The sequence below is a fragment of the Vespa mandarinia genome, chromosome 2, assembly GCF_050613455.1.
Source record: "Vespa mandarinia isolate Hongniang chromosome 2, ASM5061345v1, whole genome shotgun sequence".
NCBI classification, from domain to species: domain Eukaryota; kingdom Metazoa; phylum Arthropoda; class Insecta; order Hymenoptera; family Vespidae; genus Vespa; species Vespa mandarinia.
This window is the reverse complement of record NC_140811.1, coordinates 14305108-14328956: the sequence shown is the minus strand read 5'-3', so window position 1 is coordinate 14328956 and position 23849 is coordinate 14305108. Positions and strand designations below refer to the sequence as shown.

General features: G+C 36.5%; 1 protein-coding gene, 1 long non-coding RNA gene and 3 other non-coding genes across 13 annotated transcripts in view; 4 read left to right on the top strand and 1 right to left on the bottom strand.

Annotated features, from left to right (window-relative positions):
* The window catches only part of fry (microtubule binding protein furry), a 28189-nt gene extending 18501 nt beyond the window's left edge, over positions 1–9688 (top strand). For 6 of the 9 annotated variants that reach the window (XM_085655273.1, XM_085655272.1, XM_085655275.1 and 3 more), the window contains 22 exons: positions 1219–1323; positions 1424–1558; positions 1659–1927; positions 2026–2152; positions 2239–2429; positions 2524–3155; positions 3235–3400; positions 3466–3775; positions 3867–4167; positions 4269–4783; positions 4864–5172; positions 5255–5423; positions 5884–6056; positions 6119–6193; positions 6312–6347; positions 6647–6820; positions 6893–7030; positions 7096–7274; positions 7340–7532; positions 7618–7875; positions 7962–8463; positions 8545–9688. In XM_085655273.1, the coding sequence (XP_085511399.1) occupies positions 1219–1323; positions 1424–1558; positions 1659–1927; positions 2026–2152; positions 2239–2429; positions 2524–3155; positions 3235–3400; positions 3466–3775; positions 3867–4167; positions 4269–4783; positions 4864–5172; positions 5255–5423; positions 5884–6056; positions 6119–6193; positions 6312–6347; positions 6647–6820; positions 6893–7030; positions 7096–7274; positions 7340–7532; positions 7618–7875; positions 7962–8463; positions 8545–8708 (5121 nt within the window). In that variant the 3' untranslated portion in view covers positions 8709–9688. The remainder of the gene's footprint in view (positions 1–1218; positions 1324–1423; positions 1559–1658; positions 1928–2025; positions 2153–2238; positions 2430–2523; positions 3156–3234; positions 3401–3465; positions 3776–3866; positions 4168–4268; positions 4784–4863; positions 5173–5254; positions 5424–5883; positions 6057–6118; positions 6194–6311; positions 6348–6646; positions 6821–6892; positions 7031–7095; positions 7275–7339; positions 7533–7617; positions 7876–7961; positions 8464–8544) is intronic. The other 3 variants (XM_085655278.1, XM_035869355.2, XM_085655276.1) reach the window with 2 other exon arrangements.
* On the top strand, positions 230–302 carry TRNAA-CGC (transfer RNA alanine (anticodon CGC)). Its single transcript has one exon. It is a non-coding gene; the product is annotated as a tRNA-Ala (tRNA).
* On the top strand, positions 387–459 carry TRNAA-AGC (transfer RNA alanine (anticodon AGC)). The gene has a single exon. It is a non-coding gene; the product is annotated as a tRNA-Ala (tRNA).
* TRNAA-AGC (transfer RNA alanine (anticodon AGC)) lies at positions 602–674 on the top strand. The gene has a single exon. It is a non-coding gene; the product is annotated as a tRNA-Ala (tRNA).
* Positions 9689–10997: 1309 nt separating the features above from the next.
* On the bottom strand, positions 10998–23842 carry LOC118443052 (uncharacterized). Its single transcript, XR_004838557.2, has 3 exons — positions 23580–23842; positions 11754–11874; positions 10998–11650 (listed from the first exon to the last, which is right to left on the bottom strand). It is a non-coding gene; the product is annotated as an uncharacterized LOC118443052 (long non-coding RNA).
* Positions 23843–23849: the final 7 nt, after the last annotated feature.

Below are 23849 nucleotides of genomic sequence, written 5' to 3'. Positions count from 1 at the left end.
ACACGGGAATTCTTGCTTTGTTTCCATTTTAGACAAATTACACATGACTGATCTTATAGATATAATGCCCGTGATGTTTTTACGCGCGCTTTGAAACGGTTTTAAAACACGAGAGGGATTTTTGTGAATCGATATGAAGTTATATACTTTCGTCTTTTTCTCTTAAATATCTTTTATTTTTATTAAACATTTATCCATCGAATTTATCTTTTTGATAATCAAGATTACCGGGGGTGTAGCTCATATGGTAGAGCGCTCGCTTCGCATGCGAGAGGTACCGGGATCGATACCCGGCGCTTCCATTAATTGTTTTAAAAAATTTTTTTTTCAAAATGATTATATTGTTAATAAACCCTTAAAAGAATTCAATTTCATGGGAAAATATCGGGGGCGTAGCTCAGATGGTAGAGCGCTCGCTTAGCATGCGAGAGGTACCGGGATCGATACCCGGCGCCTCCAAATTTTTATTTTGATCCTTATTTTATACACACATATATATATATATATATATATATATATATATATATATATTATTTACCTTTCACCGAATGTAGATCACTTACGTCGATCGAATTGATCCGTCTTGAAAATCTGTAACAAGGGGGGCGTAGCTCAGATGGTAGAGCGCTCGCTTAGCATGCGAGAGGTACCGGGATCGATACCCGGCGCCTCCAATTGGGAATTATTTTTGGATCTTTTCTTCTTTTCTTTTTTTTTTTTTTGTTTTCATTTACTCATCTAATTAAATGTAGAGATAAAGGCTTCTTAAACTTTTGTGGGTTGAAAACCGCTTTCAAAAGTTATAATCATGTTAATGATTAAATATGTTAATAGTTAAATATGTTAGTATTAAATAATTAAATAAGTCTCATATATTATCCTATGAACTGGAATAATAGACTCATTACAAAGATTTTCCTTCTTTCTTAATAAAGGATTATATAAATCATTTTTCACTCCAATTAACAAAATATATCCCAAAATATCCATATTATATCCCAATTCTTCATTTTACGATTTATTTGGCTTTCAGTTTCGATATCAAGCGAGTAACTTTATTTGTTATCAAAATAAATTTCATACATCTGCATTCATGGATCGAAATTTCCATCGATAGATTAATATTTAATATTAGAAATCTCTGATTTAAATAATAATTGTTTTGTTTTATCCTAATTCTTTTTTGACCGAATTTTTTTTGTTTTTTTTTTATGATAGTATTACGCGAGTGAAATGATACGAGGTGGAGCACGAAGAGAAGGATGGGGTAGCGCTGAGGCAACAGAAATGGTACTCAATAACTTGTTCTACATTACAGCGAAGGTAGTGCCATAGTACTTTAGTTATTGAAAAATTACAAGTGAATGAGAAATTAAATAGATCAAGTGGAAATAATGATGAATTATATAAACTTCTTTTTAAGTTTTCCGATGAACATCCTAAAGATATCGAAGAACTGTGGGCCACACTTTGTAGTTGTTGGCCAAACAATCTCAAAGTAATTATACGTTATCTTATAATTGTCTCGGGTATGGCTCCTCAAGAGTTACTTTCCTACGTAAGTATCTTATAACAATCAATAAGTAAAAACAAATTTGTATATATTGATATTGTATAAGTGCATTCGAAGGAATAGAAAAATAATAAAATGATTATAGGCCAAACGAGTGGTCCTTTACTTGGCCAGAGCACGACCTAATCGTCTTGTAGATGAAATGATGACCGAATTGCAAACTGTCGAGACTCTTAATTGTTTGATCGAGCGTACAGAAACACCACCTTTTTATCGGCTAACAAGCATGCGTAAGGCTTCGTCTCACAGCGATGCACCTACCGCGGATCCTGCTAATCCTCCGCGAGATTTGGGAGTTGAAAAAGGTACCATTCATACTAAACGACATTCTGGCGAGGATCCCGTTAAAACTGGGTATGAGATTTGCTTTTCTGTATCGAGGATATATACTTTTTTGTTATTTCTTTTTTTTTTTTTAATTTTTTTCATTAACACATAATCTTTATAATTAGTTCCAAGTCCGATACTGCGTTACGTGCTCTCGCTGGATTTCAAACCCCAAGGGCAGAAAAAACTAGAACAGCAAGCGGGCCGCCAGTTCTTCCGGACGATTTGTCGACTCCTACGACGGAAGTCGAAGTATATTGTTAATCTTTTTTTTTTATGTTATTATGCTATATATATGCATATAGCTATACTATTTTGTTGTATGTACATGATTCTAGCTAACTACAGATGAGTCGTGTTATATCGCACGAAGTGGACCAGTTGGTTTGAGTGGTAAAACTCAATGCATTGGTGAAAAATTTGATATACCACAACCTCACCCATTGCCAATGCCAGAATACGGCGGATATTTTGCACCTTTAACCGAATATCTCCCTGACAGTTCCCAGCCTATAAGTGGCTTTCATAGGTATAACAATTGTTATATCATTAGATTTTTGATTCAGTTATCGCCCAAACATATTATGTAAGTTGTAGATCATAGGAATTCTTTGTAATTCTAGATGCAACATAGCAGTTATGCTGCTCACCGATGTTGTTGTAGATGGGGTGCAAGTTGATTTGGCGATTCACGTCCCTTTGATGTTGCATATTGTCTTTTTGGGTTTAGATCATTCAAGACCACTTGTAAGAGATCACTGTCGCTGTCTTTTATTAAATCTACTAGTCGTTCTCGGTGATCATAGAGATCATCTTGGGGTGGCAAGAATTTTACTTGCCTCGAAGACCAAACAATTAGGTTTAGGTCTTCCTACTCCAGCTTTACCAGTTTTGGAACATAACTTTACTGAAGTCGATCCAGAATTTGACAGTTACCTGTATGGACCACCACCAGCACCTCCACCCACTACACCACCACACTCATCTTCGCCACCTCCATCCTGTACACCACCCCCACCACCTCCACCTCCACCACCGCTACCGCCTCCTTCATTTACAGAGACATCTGCATCTTTTTCTGCACCACCTCCTCCACCACCACCACCTCCCCCACCGTCTCTATTATCCTCAGCGAATGGTACACCTACTCATTCACCCGTTCCTATATCCGTGTCTTCTACTCCAATATCCATGAATCACGTATTTCAGCAACTCGTAGACAATTGCAAAGATTACGGGGGTCCTCATTCCTATGGTACAATATTTTTAATTCGATTCAACTCACGTAAATTCTTTGGATTTAGTTTTACCGATTTACGTTATCTTGATGTTAGATTCTACAGTGTGCAATAGTTGGCCACCAACATCAGGTACAGGCACAACGGTACCACCTGTGATAGTTACCCCAGAGGACAGTAATAATTGGGTTGGACCTCAACCTGGTCCAAACATGCCTATTCAAGATGTTATCAAATCTTTGATTAACTTTCTTGCATCTAGGTATGTACGAAAGAGTCAATGATTTAACCAATGGAGTAATTTTTAACGACGTTGATTTGTTATAGAATAAATCAACCTTTATGGAATTATGAAGATATGACAGCTAAAGTATGGTGGGTTCGTAGTGCCGAGCAACTTACGGTATTATTACGACACGTTTTAAGAGTATTCAGAGATTCTTTGCCTCATGCATTAGTAAGTCAAAGATGGGCTCAAATTGCCTTACAATTGGGATTGTCCTGCTCTTCGAGACACTATGCTGGACGATCTCTTCAAGTATTCCGTGCGTTACGTGTTCCTATCACATCACGTATGCTTTCCGATATTTTATCTAGATTGGTTGAAACGGTTGCTGAACAAGGCGAGGACATGCAGGTACATAAAGTGATTTATAATAATTTACATGTAATCACTTGTTAATTATTTAATCTTTATTTCCAAATGTGAAATGATTTCTTTTGTATAGGGTTATGTAACAGAATTACTCTTAACTTTGGAAGCAGCCGTTGATTCTTTAGAATCTGATTTTAGACCATTAGATTTTATGAAAGAAATATTTAAATCCACGCCAAATTTAAATAACAAAGATCCCGTATCTGGTATAGTGATCGGAGGAAAACGTAGTCCTGGAATAAATGGTTGTCCTACGGGACCACAAATTCTTTCTCATTTAAATCAAGGTGGACATACAAGAAGCACTAGTTATTCTGTTAGTTACTGTATGAAAAAATCAAGTGGTGGAAATACAGCTGTGAGCGAATTGAAAGGTTCATGTCTTTGTCATTAAAAAGTTTTCTTCATTTTGATGTATCTCATTTCATTATTTGTAAATTTTTCTTTTTCTATTTCTTTTTTTTTTTTTTTATAGAATTAGATAACAGAGGAGTTTGTAACAAATATCCAAATTCTAATCTTTCGAGATCAAGATCAGCACAATCTTTAAAATTATTAGGCGATTCTGCGACTCAAGACGATAAGATGACAATTTTAGCACAGCTGTTTTGGTTATCGGTTTCACTTTTGGAATCGGACTATGAACATGAATTTCTTCTCGCTTTGAGATTATTAAGTCGAGTACTTCATAGGTTACCGTTGGATCGTCCAGATGCTAGAGATAAAGTTGAAAAATTACAACAACAGTTAAGATGGAACTCTTTTCCTGGAGTACATGCACTTATGTTGAAGGGATGTACGAGTCCAAATACATACGAACCAGTTGTAACATTACTTTCACAGTTTACTCCGTTATTGGATTTACCGGTGGTTGATCCCACCCAAAGTTTAGCATTTCCAATGAATGTGGTTTCTTTACTTCCATACATGTTGTTACATTATGAAGATGCAAATGAGTTGTGTATAAGAAGTGCAGAAAATATAGCACAAGTAATTATCTTTTAATCGTTTATTATCTTTACATATATTCGAATATTATTACATAATTTACACTATGCATCCGCTTATAGGTAAGTGCAGAAAAAGGAAAGAAATTAGAAAATTTGGGCACCGTCATGACTTTGTACAGTCGTCGTACATTTAGTAAAGAAAGCTTTCAATGGACTAAGTGTGTTGTTAAATATCTTTACGATACATATGCTCATTTGAGCTTTGATATGTTAGCCTTTCTGGTCGAGGTATTAGAAAAAGGTCCAGGAAGCGTTGCGTTACCTGTACTCAGTATCATACACTGTATATTGCATTATGTTGATCTCGCATCGCAAGCAGCTCAACCGATCAACACTGAACTCTTGCAAGTTATTTCAAAATACGTTGAAGTAGGTTATTCTTTGTTAAAAAAAAAAAATTTTAAATAATGAAAAGTTGACTTCTAAATTCTATCTACAATTCTTTTAATAGGGACCTCATTGGAAGGAAGCACTTAAAATTTTAAAACTCGTCGTGACAAGATCTTCAACTTTAGTTGCACCACCGACATCGATGCATGTATCATCATGGGAATCATCTTTGGCATCACCACATCCAAGCTTTACGGATACAGAAATATTTACTAAGAAAGAGTTACCTGGTAGGTTACTCTTACATTATTATATACTTGTATTCTTGCATGCAGTAAATACGTAATGAATATAAATTTGATTTCTTTTTTTTTTTGCAACGCGGCATTTGCTCTCACTGATCGGATTACTTATTTATCAACACTCAGGTTGCGATAAAAATAATAACCATAATGTGTAGCTAGTAGTCAAATAAACTTAATATGATTTTTCTATAGAAATTTCCTTTTGAAAAGTTCTTCTTGATTTAATTTTTACGCTATTATTAAAACGTCTGTTTTCTTAATTTTTTATTTTAGATTTATATTTTTATTTTAGATTTATATTTACATATTTTATAGAATATTTATATTTACATATTTAAACATCGGGCGTTTTCAATTTCTTTTTTTTTTGTTTTTCTTTTTCTTCTTACAACGATTTATACACGTGCAATAAATTGATATAATTGTTACCATAATTTTATAACAGGCCGGACAATGGATTTCACATTTGATCTTTCTCAAACACCTGTGATTGGAAGAAGATGGTTGATACGACAGGGTAACGAAGAAAAGTCTTCAGGTTCGCCGCGATGTTCAATGTCTCTTTCACCGGCAGAAAGTACTGCCGTTTCTGGATGGAAAAGGCCTTGGATGTCACAGGTTTGTTATAAATATTATTTTATATTTGTTAGATATGTAAAATAATATCTTGTATTCTGTAGGGTCGTGTTAGAGAATGTTTAGTGAACTTGTTAACAACGTGCGGACAAAGGGTAGGATTACCGAAGAGCCCATCGGTTAGTATTAACATTTTTATTATTTTGCATTTAAAATTTGATTTTCCCTCCTTACCAGCTCGATAGTTAATAATAGCTATTCCTCATGAAAATTCATTTCCATTATATCCTTTTTTAGGATGAACACATTAGTTCAATGACATTATATAGCAAGGTAAAAGGTTTTTATAAATACAATTCGCACCTAAAAGTGAAAAAGATCGTTCGAATGTCACGAAAAAAAGAGAGAAAAAAAATAAGTCAATCAAACGTACACGCTTGAATGTAAATGTAGACACTTGCATATAGCAAAATTGAATCGATGCTTAGACACAAACATCGACTAATGATTGAACACGAAAAGTGCACATAAGCAGAATAGTTTTGCCGATAATAGATATTAAAGGAGATAACAAATATTTAAATTCAATTTTTTGTAATCTTTTTAATAAATGTAATTGTATTTAAATGTAGGTGATATTCAGTCAAAGTTCTGACTTAATGGAGAGGCAGTCTTCAATGGCTTCATCAACCGAGGAAGTTTCTGGTGCAAATAATGATTTAAGTGGAGGTTCTCGAAGGGATGACGAACAATTTGGAGTGTTTAAAGACTTTGATTTTCTCGAATATGAGAGTGAAAGTGTCGAGGTAATTGAAACTGTTTTAAACGACTATCAATATTAGTGAAGAATTTTTTCTTACTTTTATTATACATTATAGGGTGAAAGTACGGATAACTTTAACTGGGGCGTTAGACGTCGTCCTCTCAGTGAAGGAGAGGAAAGAGAACCTAGTCTACGACAGTTTGAGGAAAGTTTGAGTGAAAAAACACAAACATCGAGCAAGCATACTACTAGAGTAAATATTTCAAAGATTTACGTCAGTTGTATCGTATCAAAGCATAATAATATTATTACGATTAGCGTGGAGTCGCTGAAGAATCGTCTGACGATGAAGCTGGTTCGGAATCACCTTTGGATGAAGTACCTAGTGGATCTGGAACAGGACAAGAAGCAAACAGTATTCCAGGAATGTTTCCACCTTCTTCTCTTTCAATACCGAGTAGAACACGTCACGATTCATCTACAAGGTCTGACACGTCGTAAGTTTCTAAATAAGAGTTCTGACGAATTTTTTTCTCTAATTGTTTCGTTCATTTTCCTACAGTGGTTCCAGCACAGGAGATCTCGGAGATGTGACACCTTGTAACGCATCACCGAATCTATCTGCTTTGATTCCATTCAGACAAGTCGTCAGAGATGACGCTGAAGAAATTTGGCGACAACAAATTCAAGCTCTGATCACTCAGGCACCCTTTACGACACTAGATTTTTTCCAATTATTAAGTAGAATTATAAGGGTAATTATATCGTTAATTCGTCTCTAAATAGACACGTAGTTTCAATGTTAGAGAACATTTTTTTCTTTATCTTCGATATTATTAGGATGTAAGCAGTAAATCTGTGGGTCTCACTCGGGAAGCATGCGCTCTATTATCCAATGGCAGTCCTGCTTTTAAACAATTAGGATATCATTTATCTAGTCATGCTGAACTACTTAGCGCGAAAGCCGAACCACCGTTAGTTTGGTTCTCGCTTTCCATTTTCTCACATCAAAGATTGCACGAATCCTTACGTTTCGAAATGTTGGAGATACAGCAACATCTCGAAACGTTTCCTGACAGAAAATACCACGCTACAGAGGTAAGTAATATTTTCTAAATGAGTCGAGTTTATTTATCTTTTTTTAATTTTTAATTTTACTTTATCAACTTTTAATTTGATTACAGTGTTTGGAAGCAGTAAAAGCAACGAAAATACTTCATACATTAGGTGGTAGTACAACGATGGAAGCTGGTTTTGAGGAGATGCTCTTGGACCTAGGCAGGACACTTTATAAGTTGCACCTTCAATTATTACTATTGATAAAGGCATCGAACAAAATGTTGGGACTACTTATGATTGCCGCGAGAAACGTACAGATTCCTTTGCAAGATATATCAGCGGAAATAGCTAACATGAAGATGGCATTGAGCAGAGCTTTGGAAGAAAGTACGGAAAGTGAACGAGGTACACCGACTCCAACACCTAGTCCTAGTCCTTTGCCGGCTGTTGATGCCGTCGAGGACATGGCCAGAGTGGCTGAACTACTTAGGAATGCACGATGGTGTCCAGCTTTGGAAGCTGTACGATTACACAGAGCACAATGGCCTGGAGATCCTTTCCATGATGACGACGATGTAACAACAGCTGTCAACATGTATTGCAAACACTTAGGACAAGATAGATCTGGTAAGTTAATCGTTAGAAAAATAACCGTTCCTTTCTTCGTCAAAATGTTTAATCTTTTTCTTTCTTTTTATATCTCGTTAGATATTTTCGTGGTCACCCGAACGGACGATGAAATGGTCGAAATCTTCAAAAAACTCATGAGAAGTTTATTTCAAGTTCTAACGTCTGTAACAGATCTAGAGGCATCCGCGAAGTCAGCACGCGCACAGCAAGATCATTCTAATCATTCGAAAACCGACTGTTAATTTATAAGCATTTTAGTATTATTGACAACAACTTGCCTAAACGTATATAAGAGCTCTTACAAATTTTAATAACCTTATGGATGTATTGTGTAGTATAAATTAGAGAGAGAGAGAGAGAGAGAAAGAGAGAGAGAGAGAGAGAGAGGTGGGCAGAGAGAAACAAAAAAAAATTAATGGAAGTAAAAATACGAGATCGTCGTTTTTTTCTTATTTCATATTTTTTCTTTTCTTTTCTTGTCATGTCTTGCTTCTAATAACACAGAAATGACGTTAAAGATTATTTATGAGAAAGAACCAAAAATAAACGTATTAAAGTTCGAAAGATCTTGTATCGATTTATAATCAACAAAAATGATCAACATTATGACATATAATTTTTTATCATTGATTGAAGATTACGACTTGGAATCGCGTTTCAATATAAAGAACTTTGTTCGCCAGTTCATTAACACAGCGATCATGAAAGCTATGAGGATAATAAGTGATATGGTTTGTTAAAAAGCATATGTGTTTTCTTTTTATGAAATTAATCATGCAAGGGAACTCAATACTTTAGGACGACAGTTCTGATATAATAAAGCGAAGAAATGCTATCGTCACTAGATCGCTGAGTCCTTTTGGTGTCGAATGGCACACTTGTGGTAGTATCAGTGTCAACAATATTATAAACAGTATTAAGAACGAAATGCAAGCATGGAATAATTTGCCGGTACATTTGATGATAAAAATCTAGCCAAAAAGTATAACGAAACATATCTTACATAGTTGATACACGTTTTAGGAGTTAAAAGATTGGATGTTCAATGTAGAATTCATTAGTCTTTCTGCCGGAAATAATACAAATTATTACAAATATGAAGTAGTTTGGAGCGTACCTACAGAGTCATATCCTGAACCACAGGTGACAGTTAGTGTATTGTTTTATATCGCTGTAAATTTCGATTACCCAGCGCATTATCCTGTCGACGTAAGTTTCATCCACTTCAAAGTATACCGATAGAATAAGATAAACATATGATTATAAGAAATTTTTTTTTACCTTAGGTCACGTATACTTTCGAAGCTTCTAAATTTGTCCATCGATTGGATATGATCTTTCAACCTAAATGGCTTTACGATATATTAGATATGAAAACTATGATGTTTAAATCATTTGATTTTTAAACAAAGACGTCTCTTATAGGATTTAACAATAATTATATATGCTAAACCTACGGACATCTGCATCAAAACTGGGGCATGATTTTTACGTTGCATTTTGAAAGTATACGTACCGTGCAAAGTGTCGTAAAAGTAAGAGTGTCAGATTTCTCTACGAGCCAACACGACGAGCACGCGCCCGGCTAAACTCGATTGCGCACCGGACGCCGGTTCACTTTGGTCGGTCAAACAATAGGAGCAGGTGATACCCCAAGAAGAGAGGGTATACCTTCTCCTACCACTTTGCTTTTTCAATCACGTTGACCATGCTCGTATTAACCCATTAGTGCCGAGTCCTTTCCTCGATTCATTACGTTAACTCGTTCAAACGTAATTTTTTAATACTCAATCCTTGAGTTCCGTACAATTCCCTTATTAGTCGTCTAATTGATTTTTTTTTCTGGTGTCTTTTTTTTCTTTTGGTTCTCTTTCGAGTACGAAGTTATCTTTGACTAGTCAAAAAAAGATTTCTTTCGATCTCTCCCACGAAGAAAGCGTACGTGACTAGAAAGAATATCTATGTAGAATCTTAACGAGAGTATATATATATATATATATATATATATATATATATATATATATATATGTACTGTATTTTATGTTGTATGCATGTATGTATGCATATATGCATGTACACATACATGCATACATCGAGGAGGTGCGATCCGTGCGTTGGTCTTTCTGTTTTTTTGTCCGATCCTTCACTTCGGTTTTGGTAAAAGAGACGACGAACCGAGAGGACAATTCGAAAATCTTCAAGGGATTTCACTGACTTTCGATGCACATGGTGGTCGAAAGCCACTGGGAGGTCTTTATCTCAGCAGGAGCCCCAGAATCGCTAACCACGTGTCGAGTGCATTGAAATGAATCGAGAAAGAAAGTGATTCGACGATGTCTTCCACCTACTTGATAATAATCTCTATTCTCATTCATTGACCATTTCTCAAAGACATGTGAATCAACGTTATTTCTTTAATAGACATTAAAAAAAAAAAAACAAAAAAAAGAAGGAAAAAAGAAGAACAAAAAAAAAGAAAAAACATACAACGAGGTTAACGTAGCACGTGTCGATTACACGTATACGTCTCATTTATTTTTTCTTTTCGGGAGCCACCGTCTTTCACCTTACACTCGGCTCAATGTGTTTTCAGAGTTTTTACAAGGGATTCCATATTTTCTAAGCTTTTCTTCGGGTAGTAGTAGTAGTAGCAGGTTGCTTTTGGGTCAAAGAAGAGATTTGTCTAAAGTAATTTGAGAAGAAGCCGGTTGGTATGCTTTTTTCTCTAACCGGTGTGAAATCGAACTCACTCAAACAAGTTCCTCCATTTCTTGTTCTTTTCTCTTTTTCTTTTCTTTTCTTTAAAATACATTTTAATGTTTTCGATAATTTTCTCTCTCTCTCTCTCTTTCTCTCTTTCTCTCTCTCCCTAATTTTTTTATTCCATATTTCACATAAATCAATGCAGATGAAGGAGAAGACAACCAAGAGAAACGAAAACAGGAACACCGTGACCCTTTGTAAATAATCAATCTCGGAATGTGGGTCAAAGAGAAATTTCGATTGGTAAGCAGTCACCACCACCAGCAGCACTATCACAACCATTACGATGGCAACCACCATCGTCTATATTTATACGGGAGGCATTTTTTGTACGGCCATGTCCTAAACATCACATCCGCTGAGGTGCTTCCTTCTCTGTACTTCTTCCTCACAACGATGGTTTGACTCGAACGAAGAAAAGCTAAAAGAAAAGAGGGAGTAATATCGGTGAAGGAACCACCGCCTCCTCACTTTCAGCAGCTTCAAACATCCGCTGCACCAGCAGCCGTCGTCAGATCTTTTACCTCTTTCCACTTCATCCCTCTTTACAATTTTATCTCTTTCACCCTTTTGCTATCTCCTTCCTCTTCCTCTTTCGACTTTATCGATCTTCATTAAGCGCTCTAAGAGGACTTTCTTCCTTCTCTTGAAACAATATTATTATCTATTAAAACAACATTATCTATCATTCATAATTTACAATATTTACATTAGATTTAATTGATTATTTATTATTTCGCGTGTTATCGTTTAAAACGAAGGATTTGTAAATCGTAAATATTGGAAATACTCAACCGAAGTTACATCCGTTCGATTCGGGAAGGGAAATTTTAAAAATTATCACCCTTCACCGAGATACGGAAGTCTCTTGAGATCGGATGCTAAACGCATCTGGATCAAAGCTACTGGACACAACGAGTTTCTACAAGAGAAACGACATTAGGAGGGGAAGAAAATAAGAGAGAGAAAGAAATAGGGAGGGGAAGAAGGAGAAGGAGAGAGATGTCCGTCGTTCGTGAACGGTGAGACACGTTCCGAAGTAGAAAGACCCACGTGCAAAGCTATGAACCAACTCGAATCACCAGCTGCCGATCCATCGCTGACTCCTGGAGCCCTGGAGTCGATCTAAAATTAGCAAGAGCAGCACCCCCGCCTAGCCCTTACATGGCCACGTCATGGGCACACGCTCGGCTACTTTCAGAGAAGAAAGCAACAAAAAAAAAGGAAGGGAAAAGAAAAGGAAACAATAATAATCGCGACTTGCCCGGCACGAGTCGATCGTGTGCGATATCCCACAGCTGTTGTTTCGAGGGAGGCCTCGTGTTTACTTCGGTAAAGATCGACGACGACGATGAGGGAAAATGAAAGAGTTAATTGCTTGAGTCGTCTGAAAAATGAAAAGAAATTACGAGGTTTTAGATTTTGATCTAAAAAAATGTATCTATCGATTCTTCATCTTCGATTGACCTAGATTGTTATATTGTAAATGAGATTGCCTGCGATGTTTTCGAACGAAACTCTCTTTAACATCCATCATTTTTTATCATGGTAATTAAGGCAGGAAACACTGCAGTTAACCACATGGCTTCTCAATGAATAGACGCGACAACTAATAAAAAATATCACTAACTACAAGACAATAAACTGTGTCCTTCGGAGGATGTTTTTATTATAAATGGAGAATATTTATAATTTTCATTTTCTCTTTGTGAATCGAATTAAATTGAAATTTATTAGAAAATTAAACAGTCAATGTCCTTGTCACGATTTATATTGAATTTTCTAGTCGTTCAGTAATCGTGAACATATTTGACATTGATGCCATAAAGAGGAAGAGTTTATGAATCTTCCCTGGTAGTCCTTCCGAGTTCGTTGCCCTTTAATATTTGGTGGGCCAGAGGGCCACGAAAGAAGAAAAATCCTTTCGGTCTCCTCCTCGTGGTACAGGAGAACCTCCGTCTGAGTACATCTGCGCCGAGCGGATGCAGCCTGCATTTTATGGCCGCCCAATGCAACCGATTCTCGTTTCTGCACCCGCACTCACACCCTACTACCACCTTCAGCACGCGGCACAACGACTTCTATAATTAGATTTCCTTCTTCCCTTCAGCTTAGACACCTTCGACCCACGTACGATTTCTCTTTGCATTACGAATCATAGAAATTTGACGGACATTCCACCCTTTCTGTCTTCGTCTTTCTTTTGAGATATCACTCGTTCGATATTGAAAAAAGTTGGATAATCTTATAGAATTATTTAAGGATTATTGGATTAAAGAATTTTTCCTTATGATTTCATTTATTGCCTATGATTAAATAATGTTTCCTAAGATCTATTTCTCTACGTTAATAATTTATATAAGATATAGTTTCTTTCACTATAGCAACGTTTGGTATAATTTATGTCGAATTAATCAAGTTAGTCGGAAATGTATTAAGCGATTCGAAAGAGAACTACGATCACTACGACATTAACGAGTCATTCACAGATGTCACAGGTTTCCACTTGGCTATTTCGAACAGGTTGCGCTCGGATCTATTTTTTGATCATTGGCAACGACCGGATCCATGGATCCGTATTCTCGACGACAGGTAGGCAGATAGGTAATTCAAATGGCAGCGATTAAATCGCTGGCCAATCTATAAATGTGTCCCGTCGTGCCAAAGGAGTGGCATCTTCGTAATTATAAATATCATTTAATTGTTGGTAATCAGCCAGTATTCTGAGTCTCTAAAGAGGGAAATTTATGATCTTTACTCATGACAGAGAATCTTGTCGGTCACGACACACCTACACTTTTACGACTTGCAATAAAGGCGATTTTGTAGCACTGTGACAGCTAACCAGTATAGTATCTTCCTTATTTTACGATCGTCGAATCGATAAATTCAATTTTAACAAAGTATTATCTTAGATTCATCGAATACTTTGGCATTATTACAATTAAATTCTATACAAATATATTTGTAAAATAAACAAAAGACCTTAAACAGATTTATTTCAAAAGAAATCATATAACGAATTTTTAAATAAATATAACGAAAAATTCATTAGAGATTACGAAGGGATAGCAAATGTTTTAGCAGCTTGGCAACCTGACCCGATTCGTCCCTGATCCGCATGCAAATACGAGCTAAACTTAGAGACGTTCGATTTTCCTCCTTGTCGACGACAGATCGTGTTTTCGTCTTTGTCGACCTTAATCATTCCTCGTGGACTCAACTGTGCGCTGACAAATTTACACAATATTGTCGTAGGCGAGCACCTTTTGCTCTCATTTCGCAGCTGATCGAGCGACACCTCCATAGGACGTGAATGTTTCCAATCATATAGCAGATTTATTAAGGACAACTTGGTATATATATATATATATATTTTTTTTTTTTAATTAATACATCGAAGCAAAAGAATTTAGCGGTTTCAAGAAAGTCCAAATTTTTTGGATGAATTCCCACGACATATGTTTCATTCAAGTAAGACTTTAAAGAATTACGATAAGGTGGCTGATGAGCACTCTATATGGTGAGCCTGGATTCTTCAATGGGCCACTAGAAGGGAACGTTCTGAATGAACGTGCACGCGTACTTACTCATGTTACCTTATGTAATACGAACCATCTTTTGTTAACGTATAAAATTAAATGATCTTCAGGATCATTTGATTTACTTCCAATCTAATTTCAATCTAAACAATTGAATTTCTAAACAATTAGTCATCAATCAGAAGAGAATAATTTGTAAATCTAATTCAATTTTGATATCTTTGATCGTTTCTGAATGAAACAAAAAACACATGAAAATTTCATAGAAATGTATTTCTTTAGAATTGGTTAAAGTATCTACTGTGTTGCGTGTTGAATGCGAGCTCGTATATGTGTGTATGTGTTCGCGCGCGCGTGTATGTGTACGTATATGTGTGTGTGTGCGCGCGTGCGAAGACGAAGACGAAGACGAAGACGAATAGGAAGGAACCGAATCTCATGAGGATGAAAGGAGACGAAAGAAGGGCGCGTGTCGGTCGCGTGCCGCACGACGAGATGTGACTCGGTGTCTGCGACCCTCTCTCGTCCTTTAACCCCTCCCAAACTACAGTAGCGGATTTCACGCTTCCGCGCTAACCTCCGACACAGTTATTTTTTTCTTTGTTTTTAACCTGACAATGAGAAAAATATTTTATCTCATATATTGGCTCTGAGTCTTTGTGAAAAATATTATAAGTTAATGATGCTGACATATCAATTAATAGAGTTCGATAATTATGACAAATAATAAAGTGCCTCTTTAAATATATCCATTGTTCGAAGATAAATATTAAACAAATTTTTATTTACGAAATGTAATATCTCGATATATCGATCAGAATTGATCTTATTTAAATGTTACTGTTACCAAACGTTGTTTATGAAATTTTTTATACGTATAGATTATGAAATTATTAATGTGTTAATTAAGAGATGATTTTGAAGAATCACGATCGATCGAAAGTCGACCGTTTAAATATCGTAGGGACATGTGTCGTTCACCGCAGGGCGAAGTACCTCTTGAATCCATCACTGTACCCTTCAGGACCACGACCTTAGGCCCCTCATCGTCTCGTCTACTTCCTCTTCCTCCGCCCCCTCATTTTTTCATCTTCTCCTTGAAGCCGTCTGGACTATGGCAATGGAAGAAAGAAACCACCCTGAGTATATCCAGGGTGGTACAGCGAGTTTGTCTTTTGCCGTGTGTGAGGATTTAAAGAAGACAATAAGATCAAGGGAAAAAGAGATAGACATGTTAGATATAATCTTTTTCTATCTAACGATCAGTGATTCGAGATAACGTGTTAACATAAGCGCCTACACATTTCGTCTTTTATCATCCTGACGATGAATTTTCATTACTTTTTTTTTTTGCAATGATAGAAATCTACGTTAACATTTCCTACGTTTTGAAAAAGTAATAATCTTACCATCCTATTTTTTTCTCTTACGCAAACATTTTAGTCTAATCACAATTTACATACAAATTTATTAAAATAAGGTTTAAGATTTTGTCATGGTTTCGTAAAAAAGAATATAACTTTGGGAAATTATCGATTATCAAGATGATTTATCATTTGATCCTTCTAAAAATGATCGTTTCAGTAGGATCGAAAAAGATAATAACTTATTGACCGAACTTGTTCTCGATCGAAACGGTTAAACTCAATGGCAGCATTCGTCTGTTCTTGACGCATGTATAACAAGAAAGAAGAAAGAAATAAAGGGGAGAGAGATAGAGAGAGAAAGAGAGAGAGAAAAGGGGGAAAAACGAAGGAATTACTCGCGTAAAGGAAAGGGAGAAGGAAGGGCCCTCTATCTCTTCCTCCGTCGTCGTCTCGATCGAGATCCGCAGACGGTCCGGTCGAGTGTAGAATTTCGTCGTGAAATTTTGTGAATGAACCCTCGTGACTCGCGCTTTTGAATGGAAACCGACGGGCCAGTTTTTACGAAAACACCACTGCCACAGGATGCGGGTGCGTACAGAGAGACAGAAAGATAGAGGGAAAAAAAGAAAGAGAGAGAGAGAGAGAGAGAGAGAGAGAAAGAGAGACGGGAGCTCCCTTCACTTTTATCGTTTTTTATATTTCTCTTTTCTTGTTCAACGGGAGAGGGTGGATAAAGAAAGAGAGAGATAGAAGATCGCCAGCTGATCGCCTCCGCCTTTGAAAAGGTTTCGCAAAATGCGAGCACGTGCTCGTGTGCGTGGCCTCCTTTAGATTTGCATGCTTACTTGCCACCTGCAAAGCCGGATCGTTTCTTATTCCGATTCTTGCTCAAAATTCATCATTCGAATTGTACTACTTTCTTTGTTCCGGCGATATTTCGTTATTACTCTTTTAGCAATATTTTCAGATTCCTTAACGTGTCAAACGCTATGTAATGGAAATTATTAAATCTATAAAAAAAAATATACAGGAAGTCGGTAATAGTCAGTTTTATCGAAAATACAAATTATTGTATTTTATCTGAAACACAAAAAGAAATATATATATATATATATATATATATATATATATATGTATGTATATATACTCTTTTCATTGATTTTTTAAAGAAGATATTCGATGTTATTACATCGAATGATCGATAAATTCTCGATCGATATCATTTTTCTTTGTATCTTATATGATGGTTAGAAGGTTGGTAGTGTGAGATAATGGGATGTAGGGATTTTTTTTAAGACATGAATTTGTTCGATTCTAATATTATTACATCGAATGATCGATTAATTTTCGGCCGAAGTTATCTTCCTTTGTATTTCATATGATGATTTGAAGAAGGGTAGTAGTGGGGAGGGGCAAGTGGCTGTACGACGAGACATAAAAAAAGCAATGCAAAGGGTGGTGTGCCAAGAATGGTGGGGGTAGATTCGAGGGTCCGAAACAGGCTGCCGCTCGCTGTCTCTCCGGAAGGAACTGTCTCCCTTTATCCCTGAAGACATTCCTTCCAACACGAGCCAACGTACTCTATGACGGTGTTCTCCCACTTCTATGTACCACATACACACATACATACTTACATATGTCCCCTCTCCCCGTTAACCTTTTGCACCCAGAACTAAATTAAGAATCGTTCCGGTCGTCGTTTTCCCTCCCTAGCCTTGTCAGTTAATTTTTTATTTTTTTTCTCTTTTTTTCTTTCTTTCTTTCTTTTCTTTATATATATACATATATATATATATATATATATATATACTCGCTCGCATTTTTTAAGGTTAAGATCTATTCAAACTATTCATAAAAATTAATCACGAATGAAACTTCATAAAAAATTTTTGTAATAAATCCAAACGATTGATATGCTTGTTTAAATGTTACAACAGGATATTGTCTATGTTTCTTAATGATTCATCATGCTCATTGTCTAAAGGAAATAGTAAGAATCGGTTTCTCTAGTGTCATTGCACTCGACGGAGCCCTAGCCGCGAAAGTACACGTAAACGGCTGAAAATTTGTGCTGGCACGCGACCAAAATTTCTCCCTTTTCTTCGTCTTCCACGTTTTTGTCTTTCATCTTCCAGAGAACGAACCTTGGTCGGAGACTACGGCTGGAGGGAATCAAATTCGTCCTATCGTCTCGCCGTCTTTTCTTTTTGTTCGTTTATATAATATATATATATATATTATAGACATATATGATATATAATATGATATTTTTATATATCATTCCATTTTTCCATTATAAGTATAAAAAATGATTACATATTTTATATATATAATAATAATATTGTAAAAATTAAAAAAAAAAAAAAACCGATAAAAAGTTCTATCTTCGAACGTGAAGAAATATTAAGTATTCTATGAAATATGAAACACAAACGTGTTAGTAGAAAGGTGAAACGTCGCCTGGTACGTTTGGCAAGACATCAAACATACATATTTTGCTAACGAAGTAACGCCGGACAGGTTTTACAGTATTCTCATGAAGAAGACGAAGAAAAAGGAGGAATGGAAGGCCACCTAGGCGGCTTTTCCACCTAGTCGACAAACTAAGAGGATGGTAAAGCTCGGGATCTCTAACTTCTAATCTTTCCTGTCTTACCTCTCACAACTCGCGGATGACCGTGGAATAGGAGAGAGAGGTGGTTTACCCGGAGAACGCGACAGCTGCATCGAGCCACCGGCCTGAAAATAGCTCGACAACCCCATGCCGAGACCAACTTCTCTCTCTCTCTCTTTCTTTCTCATTCTCTCTCTTTCTCTTTCTCTCTCTCTCTCTCTTTCTTTCTTTCTGTATGTCTGTCTGTCTTTCTCTCTCTTTCTCTTTTTCTCTTTACGATCTTTCTTTCTTGATTTCTCCCGTTTGAAAAGCGACCCACCCACGAACCTTTTAAACAGCAATCGCGTGCTTTTTCCACTTCTCTCGTTGAGGAACAGAAGGAGAGTTCAAAAGCTAGAGATGATAGTGATGGTGGTGGTTGACACGTTCGTCGAAAAAGGGAGTAATCTTTAAGCTCTCATACGACGAGTGTTGATTTATCATAGGAGGGAAGCAGGCGTTTCCGGATTGTTTACGTACACTATGTAATGCTTTAGACATTACTCGTTCTCCCTGTCCCCAAATTCGTCCTTCATTCTAGGAGGATCATTCTTAATGACTTGTCCTTCGTCGTTCGGTTAACAAAAAATTAAACTTCTCTCAACCTAATATTTTCCCTAAGAACTATTTCTTCGTACCTAATCTCTCTCTCTCTCTCTTTTTCTCTCCTTTTTTCTCCTCTTCTTCTGCGGCTTTCTTTGAGAGCTGAAGTACTTAGACGAGCTCGTGCCTTCCGGCTTTACTTAATTTTATTTATAGCATTTATAACGCGTGGATACGAGAATTACCAACTCAGTCTCTCTCTCTCTCTCTCTCGCTCTCTCTCTCTCTCTCTCTCTCTTTCTCTCTCTCACTCTTAAATAATTGTAACTTTTTATTTTATTTCGTCGTATCTCGTTAAAATAAAACATGTATTTTCCTTTTTATTACTAATACACACACATATACACGCACGTACATATACGTTAATATTTAAAATTTTCTTATAAGTCGAAATTAATTATCTTTATTTCCATATCTGTGACTATAAGGAAAAAAGCCTGATATCATATCTAAAAATTCGATTACGATATGTACTAATTGTGCTGTAGAAAATATAGGATTTATGTATGTATCAGAAAAAAATTTATATATGCAGCATAAACAGAAAAAAAGGAAAGATTGTTAAACGATAATATTTCGAAAGTGAAAAGATGTGTAATAAGACATTTTTCCTTACAATCATATATATATATATATATATATATATATATATATATATATTTAATAGATTACTCGATAATTTCTAAAAAATGTAAAAGTAGAAATATAATTTGTCTAAAATCAGTTTTTGTAAGACTTTGTTTCTAATCTAACCTCATGCTCTTTGTTGTTACGCACGTGGTCAATCCGTAAGATTATTCTATCTCTCTTCTTAACTTCCTCCTCCACACCTGGAGCCTCTCCAAGATTTGCCGAAAATACTTTACGCTTGGCGTCCCACCGCGAGAACACCTTCGGGCACCTGTAGGATGCTCGTCGTTCGCCAGAAGAAAAACATTGTAGAAGAAGGCGAAGAAGAAGGAGAAGAAGAGTAAGAGGTAAAAGAAAAAGAGGTTCGTAGAGAGGTGGAAGAAAAAGGCTCGAGCGTGGTTAACCGCGATGCAAACTTATCACGCCGCGTACACGAATAATAAACACGCGCGAACGATGACGATACACACTCATGCATCCGTCCTGGCAGAGACTCGGAATTGCGTCAACGAGAAGAGTAGAGAAGAGACTCGTGACTTTATTTTCGAGCGCGAACGCGTCGATACGCGTGCTCGATCACGATGTCGATCCTACTTGGACACCTGTTCACTCGTCAATGATACGATCGTTCGAAATAATAAATGAGGAATCTGCAAAGATAAACATACGTAAATGAACGAAAAATATTATCATTATTTAAAAAGGAACAAAACTTTCTAAGAATTTAATTTTATTTATACTATATAATATAAAAAAAGAAAAGACGTATCTACTATATTTTAAAACGATAAATATATAACTTAGACTATTTTCATAATCATTTATTCATACGTACACTATAATGTACGTATATATATATATATATATATATATATATACAAATATATGTGTATGAAACATTTAGAGTTGTTTGTAATGAAACGAAACAATTTTATCGACCAAATCGTCTTTTTAAAAAAAGAAAAATGAAAGAAGGAATGTCGATTGCTCTTTAACTAAGTCTGACTGGCGAGAAAGGCGTAGCAAGGAACGTCGTTTCTATCCGCGAGAAGAAGGTGGTAGACGGATATAACGGCTACGTCCTCTTCGTCGTGTCGTTGGTGGCTATGGAGGATAGAGAAGCAGGTTGGTGCGCTGGGTGGTTCTTCTGGCGCGACGCCAGGCGTCCGCCGAATTTAGCACCGCGACGCTGACTAACTCGCGTGGCATTCATTCAATAGTCGACTAAAAAGCCCCCCTGATGCCTTCCTTGCATACTCCATTCTTTCGAGAACTACGAGCCGGCCGTTGTATCGCGAAAACATTTACATTGTCGTTCGTTACACTCGAATCTCCGGCTTTCGATGGTTATCCAAAATGGCGCTTAACAGCATTTTTCTTCTCTCTCTCTATCTCTCTCTTTCTCTCTCTATCTTCAACGTTGCACGTTAGGCTTTATTTATTACCTCCCAAGCTGCCTCGAGTCGACTTAAGCCGAATTCTAACGTGCAAAAAAACAAACTAACGTCTCGTGAAAATGTATTTTGTTAAAATTACAAAAAAGAAAATGGAGTATACGGATTAGTTTTCTTCAAACATACATTGATAGCTCACGTTCGATTCACCGTACGGATATTTTTTTAAATGTTAACTGCTCGATTTAACATGATGAAGTGTGGTGGCGCATGTCGGTGGCGTTGAAAATACAGCATTTTGCCAAAGCATTGCTCGCTATCACTTGACGCACAACGAGATTGAGCGAGAGAGAGAGAGAGAGAGAGAGAGAGAGAGAGAGAGAGAGAGAGAGAGAGAGAGAGAGAGAGAGAGAGAGAGAGAGAGAAGTTCTATTTTGAACGGAAGCACGATCGGTGTGCCAGACAAGCGCGAGATCTATCTTTTTATCTCGCTCTTTCGATCATAAAACTAAGAGCAACACGTTGTTACATTTTCTTGATAAAATGTCCAAATGTCCAAATTTGTCTCAACGAATTGTTTTTTTTATTCTCTTTATCGAAATCATTTTGTACAACGTTTTCGAATAAATACAATTTTATTTGTCTTTAATGATCTTTTTTTTTTGTTATCATTTGTTATCATTAAATATTGTAAATAAATCGTATAACGCAGAAGGATCAAATTTCAACCCTGTATTCTGGTCCGGACGTACATGTTTCCTGGAATTAGAGGAGACATTTGCAACTCCGATGACCGTACCTCTCCTGGAAGTATCACTCGTCTCTTCTCTTCAGCAAAAAGCCCGTGTGTGTTTCTCGATGAATCACGTCCTACCAGCTTTGCATTACTTTTTGCTTTCGAGTTATACTATCTCTCTTTCTTTCTCTTCCTCTCTCTCTCTTTCTCTTTCTCTCTCTCTCTCTCCTTCTTTTTCTTTTTCTTTTAATTTTCGATGTTAAAAAAGCCGAAGGAAGGGAAAAAATTTCTTGTTTTTTCTATTTCTACGTTGGGTCCGTTACAGTTAATGAGTGTGAGCGCGTGCCGTCGATTCAACGTCGAAGGGCCCTTTTCTCCCTTTTCTTGCCGACCTTCGTGTTACTCGAGATAACGAAATTTTAAAATCGTCTTTCTCTCTTATCTTCTCGTTGATTTTGAACTGTTAATACTTTTTTTTTTTTTATAATGAACTATTTCAATGACCGAGAACAACGATAGTATAACTTCATAGAAGAGATATCGATCTCTAAGGAATACCCTTCGACCTTCTCAAGTTTCCATGCAATGCATTGATCCGTGCTAACAGGAATCACGCTGTACTTATACGTATCAACGTAAATTTCATGAAAAATATAGTATGTATTCTTTCGCCTCGTAAAATAATCGAAGACTCTTGTATAGAAATTGTGGTATAATTATATATGATGGATCATAAGCACGAAGGAGAACAAAAGATAATTTGACAATTTCATCTGAATTATTTAAAAAAAAAAAAAGATAAAGACTAAATCATAGTCAAAAAAAAAATGAATCAATTCAAGCTAAAAACATTTTTAGCTTCGTCTTTCGAATACGTACCTAATGACACATTCTTATATTTTTAAGGAAAATTTGATCTTAATTTTTTCCTTTTTTTTTTAATACATATTTCCATTAACGAGCGATCCTCGATATTTTTATCCGTCCCACGCGTGCTATTAACTATCTCTCGCTTCTATTTAATGACTCGAACGTCCACCGGAACAAAGATACAAAAAAAAAAGGGAAAAAAGGAGACGAAAAAAAAAGAAATGTAAAAAGAGAGAGGGAAAAAAAAGGATAAGGACAATATTCCATGAGGTTGGACGATCTTGCATGAATAATACCTTCGGTCATTCCGGCAATAATAATAGGCACTGGAGAAAAAAAGTGATCGCCTACGTGAATAAAACGGTTAACGATAAGGGTGGTTCGTAGACGGTGGTAGAAGAGAAGCTTCTCAGCTTCTTCGGTCCATTCTATATTCCGAGCTCTCGGTAGGTACGTGCACGCGCGAGAGTTTATTATCCGCACTCGAAGCGATGAGATTCCCGTACGCGTGAACGCACACTATTTAACACGTAATACATAGAAACTAACACATACCTACACACAGATTCGTGAGCGAAGGAGGGAACGCGTGCAACTTGCCAGCTGAACCAGAAGAAGTAGAAGAAGAAGAAGAAGAAGACGAAGACGAAGACGAAGAAGAAGAAGAAGAAGAAGAAGAAGAAGATGAAGAAGTGGTGCTGGTAGTAGTAGAAGAAGAAGGCAAAGAGGTAGATGAGGAAGGGAAGAGAAGAGCGAGGGAGGCTGCGCTCCTATATGTAGCTCCGAATCTTAGCCAGAGGAACTATTGCGCCCGAAATTGCCGAG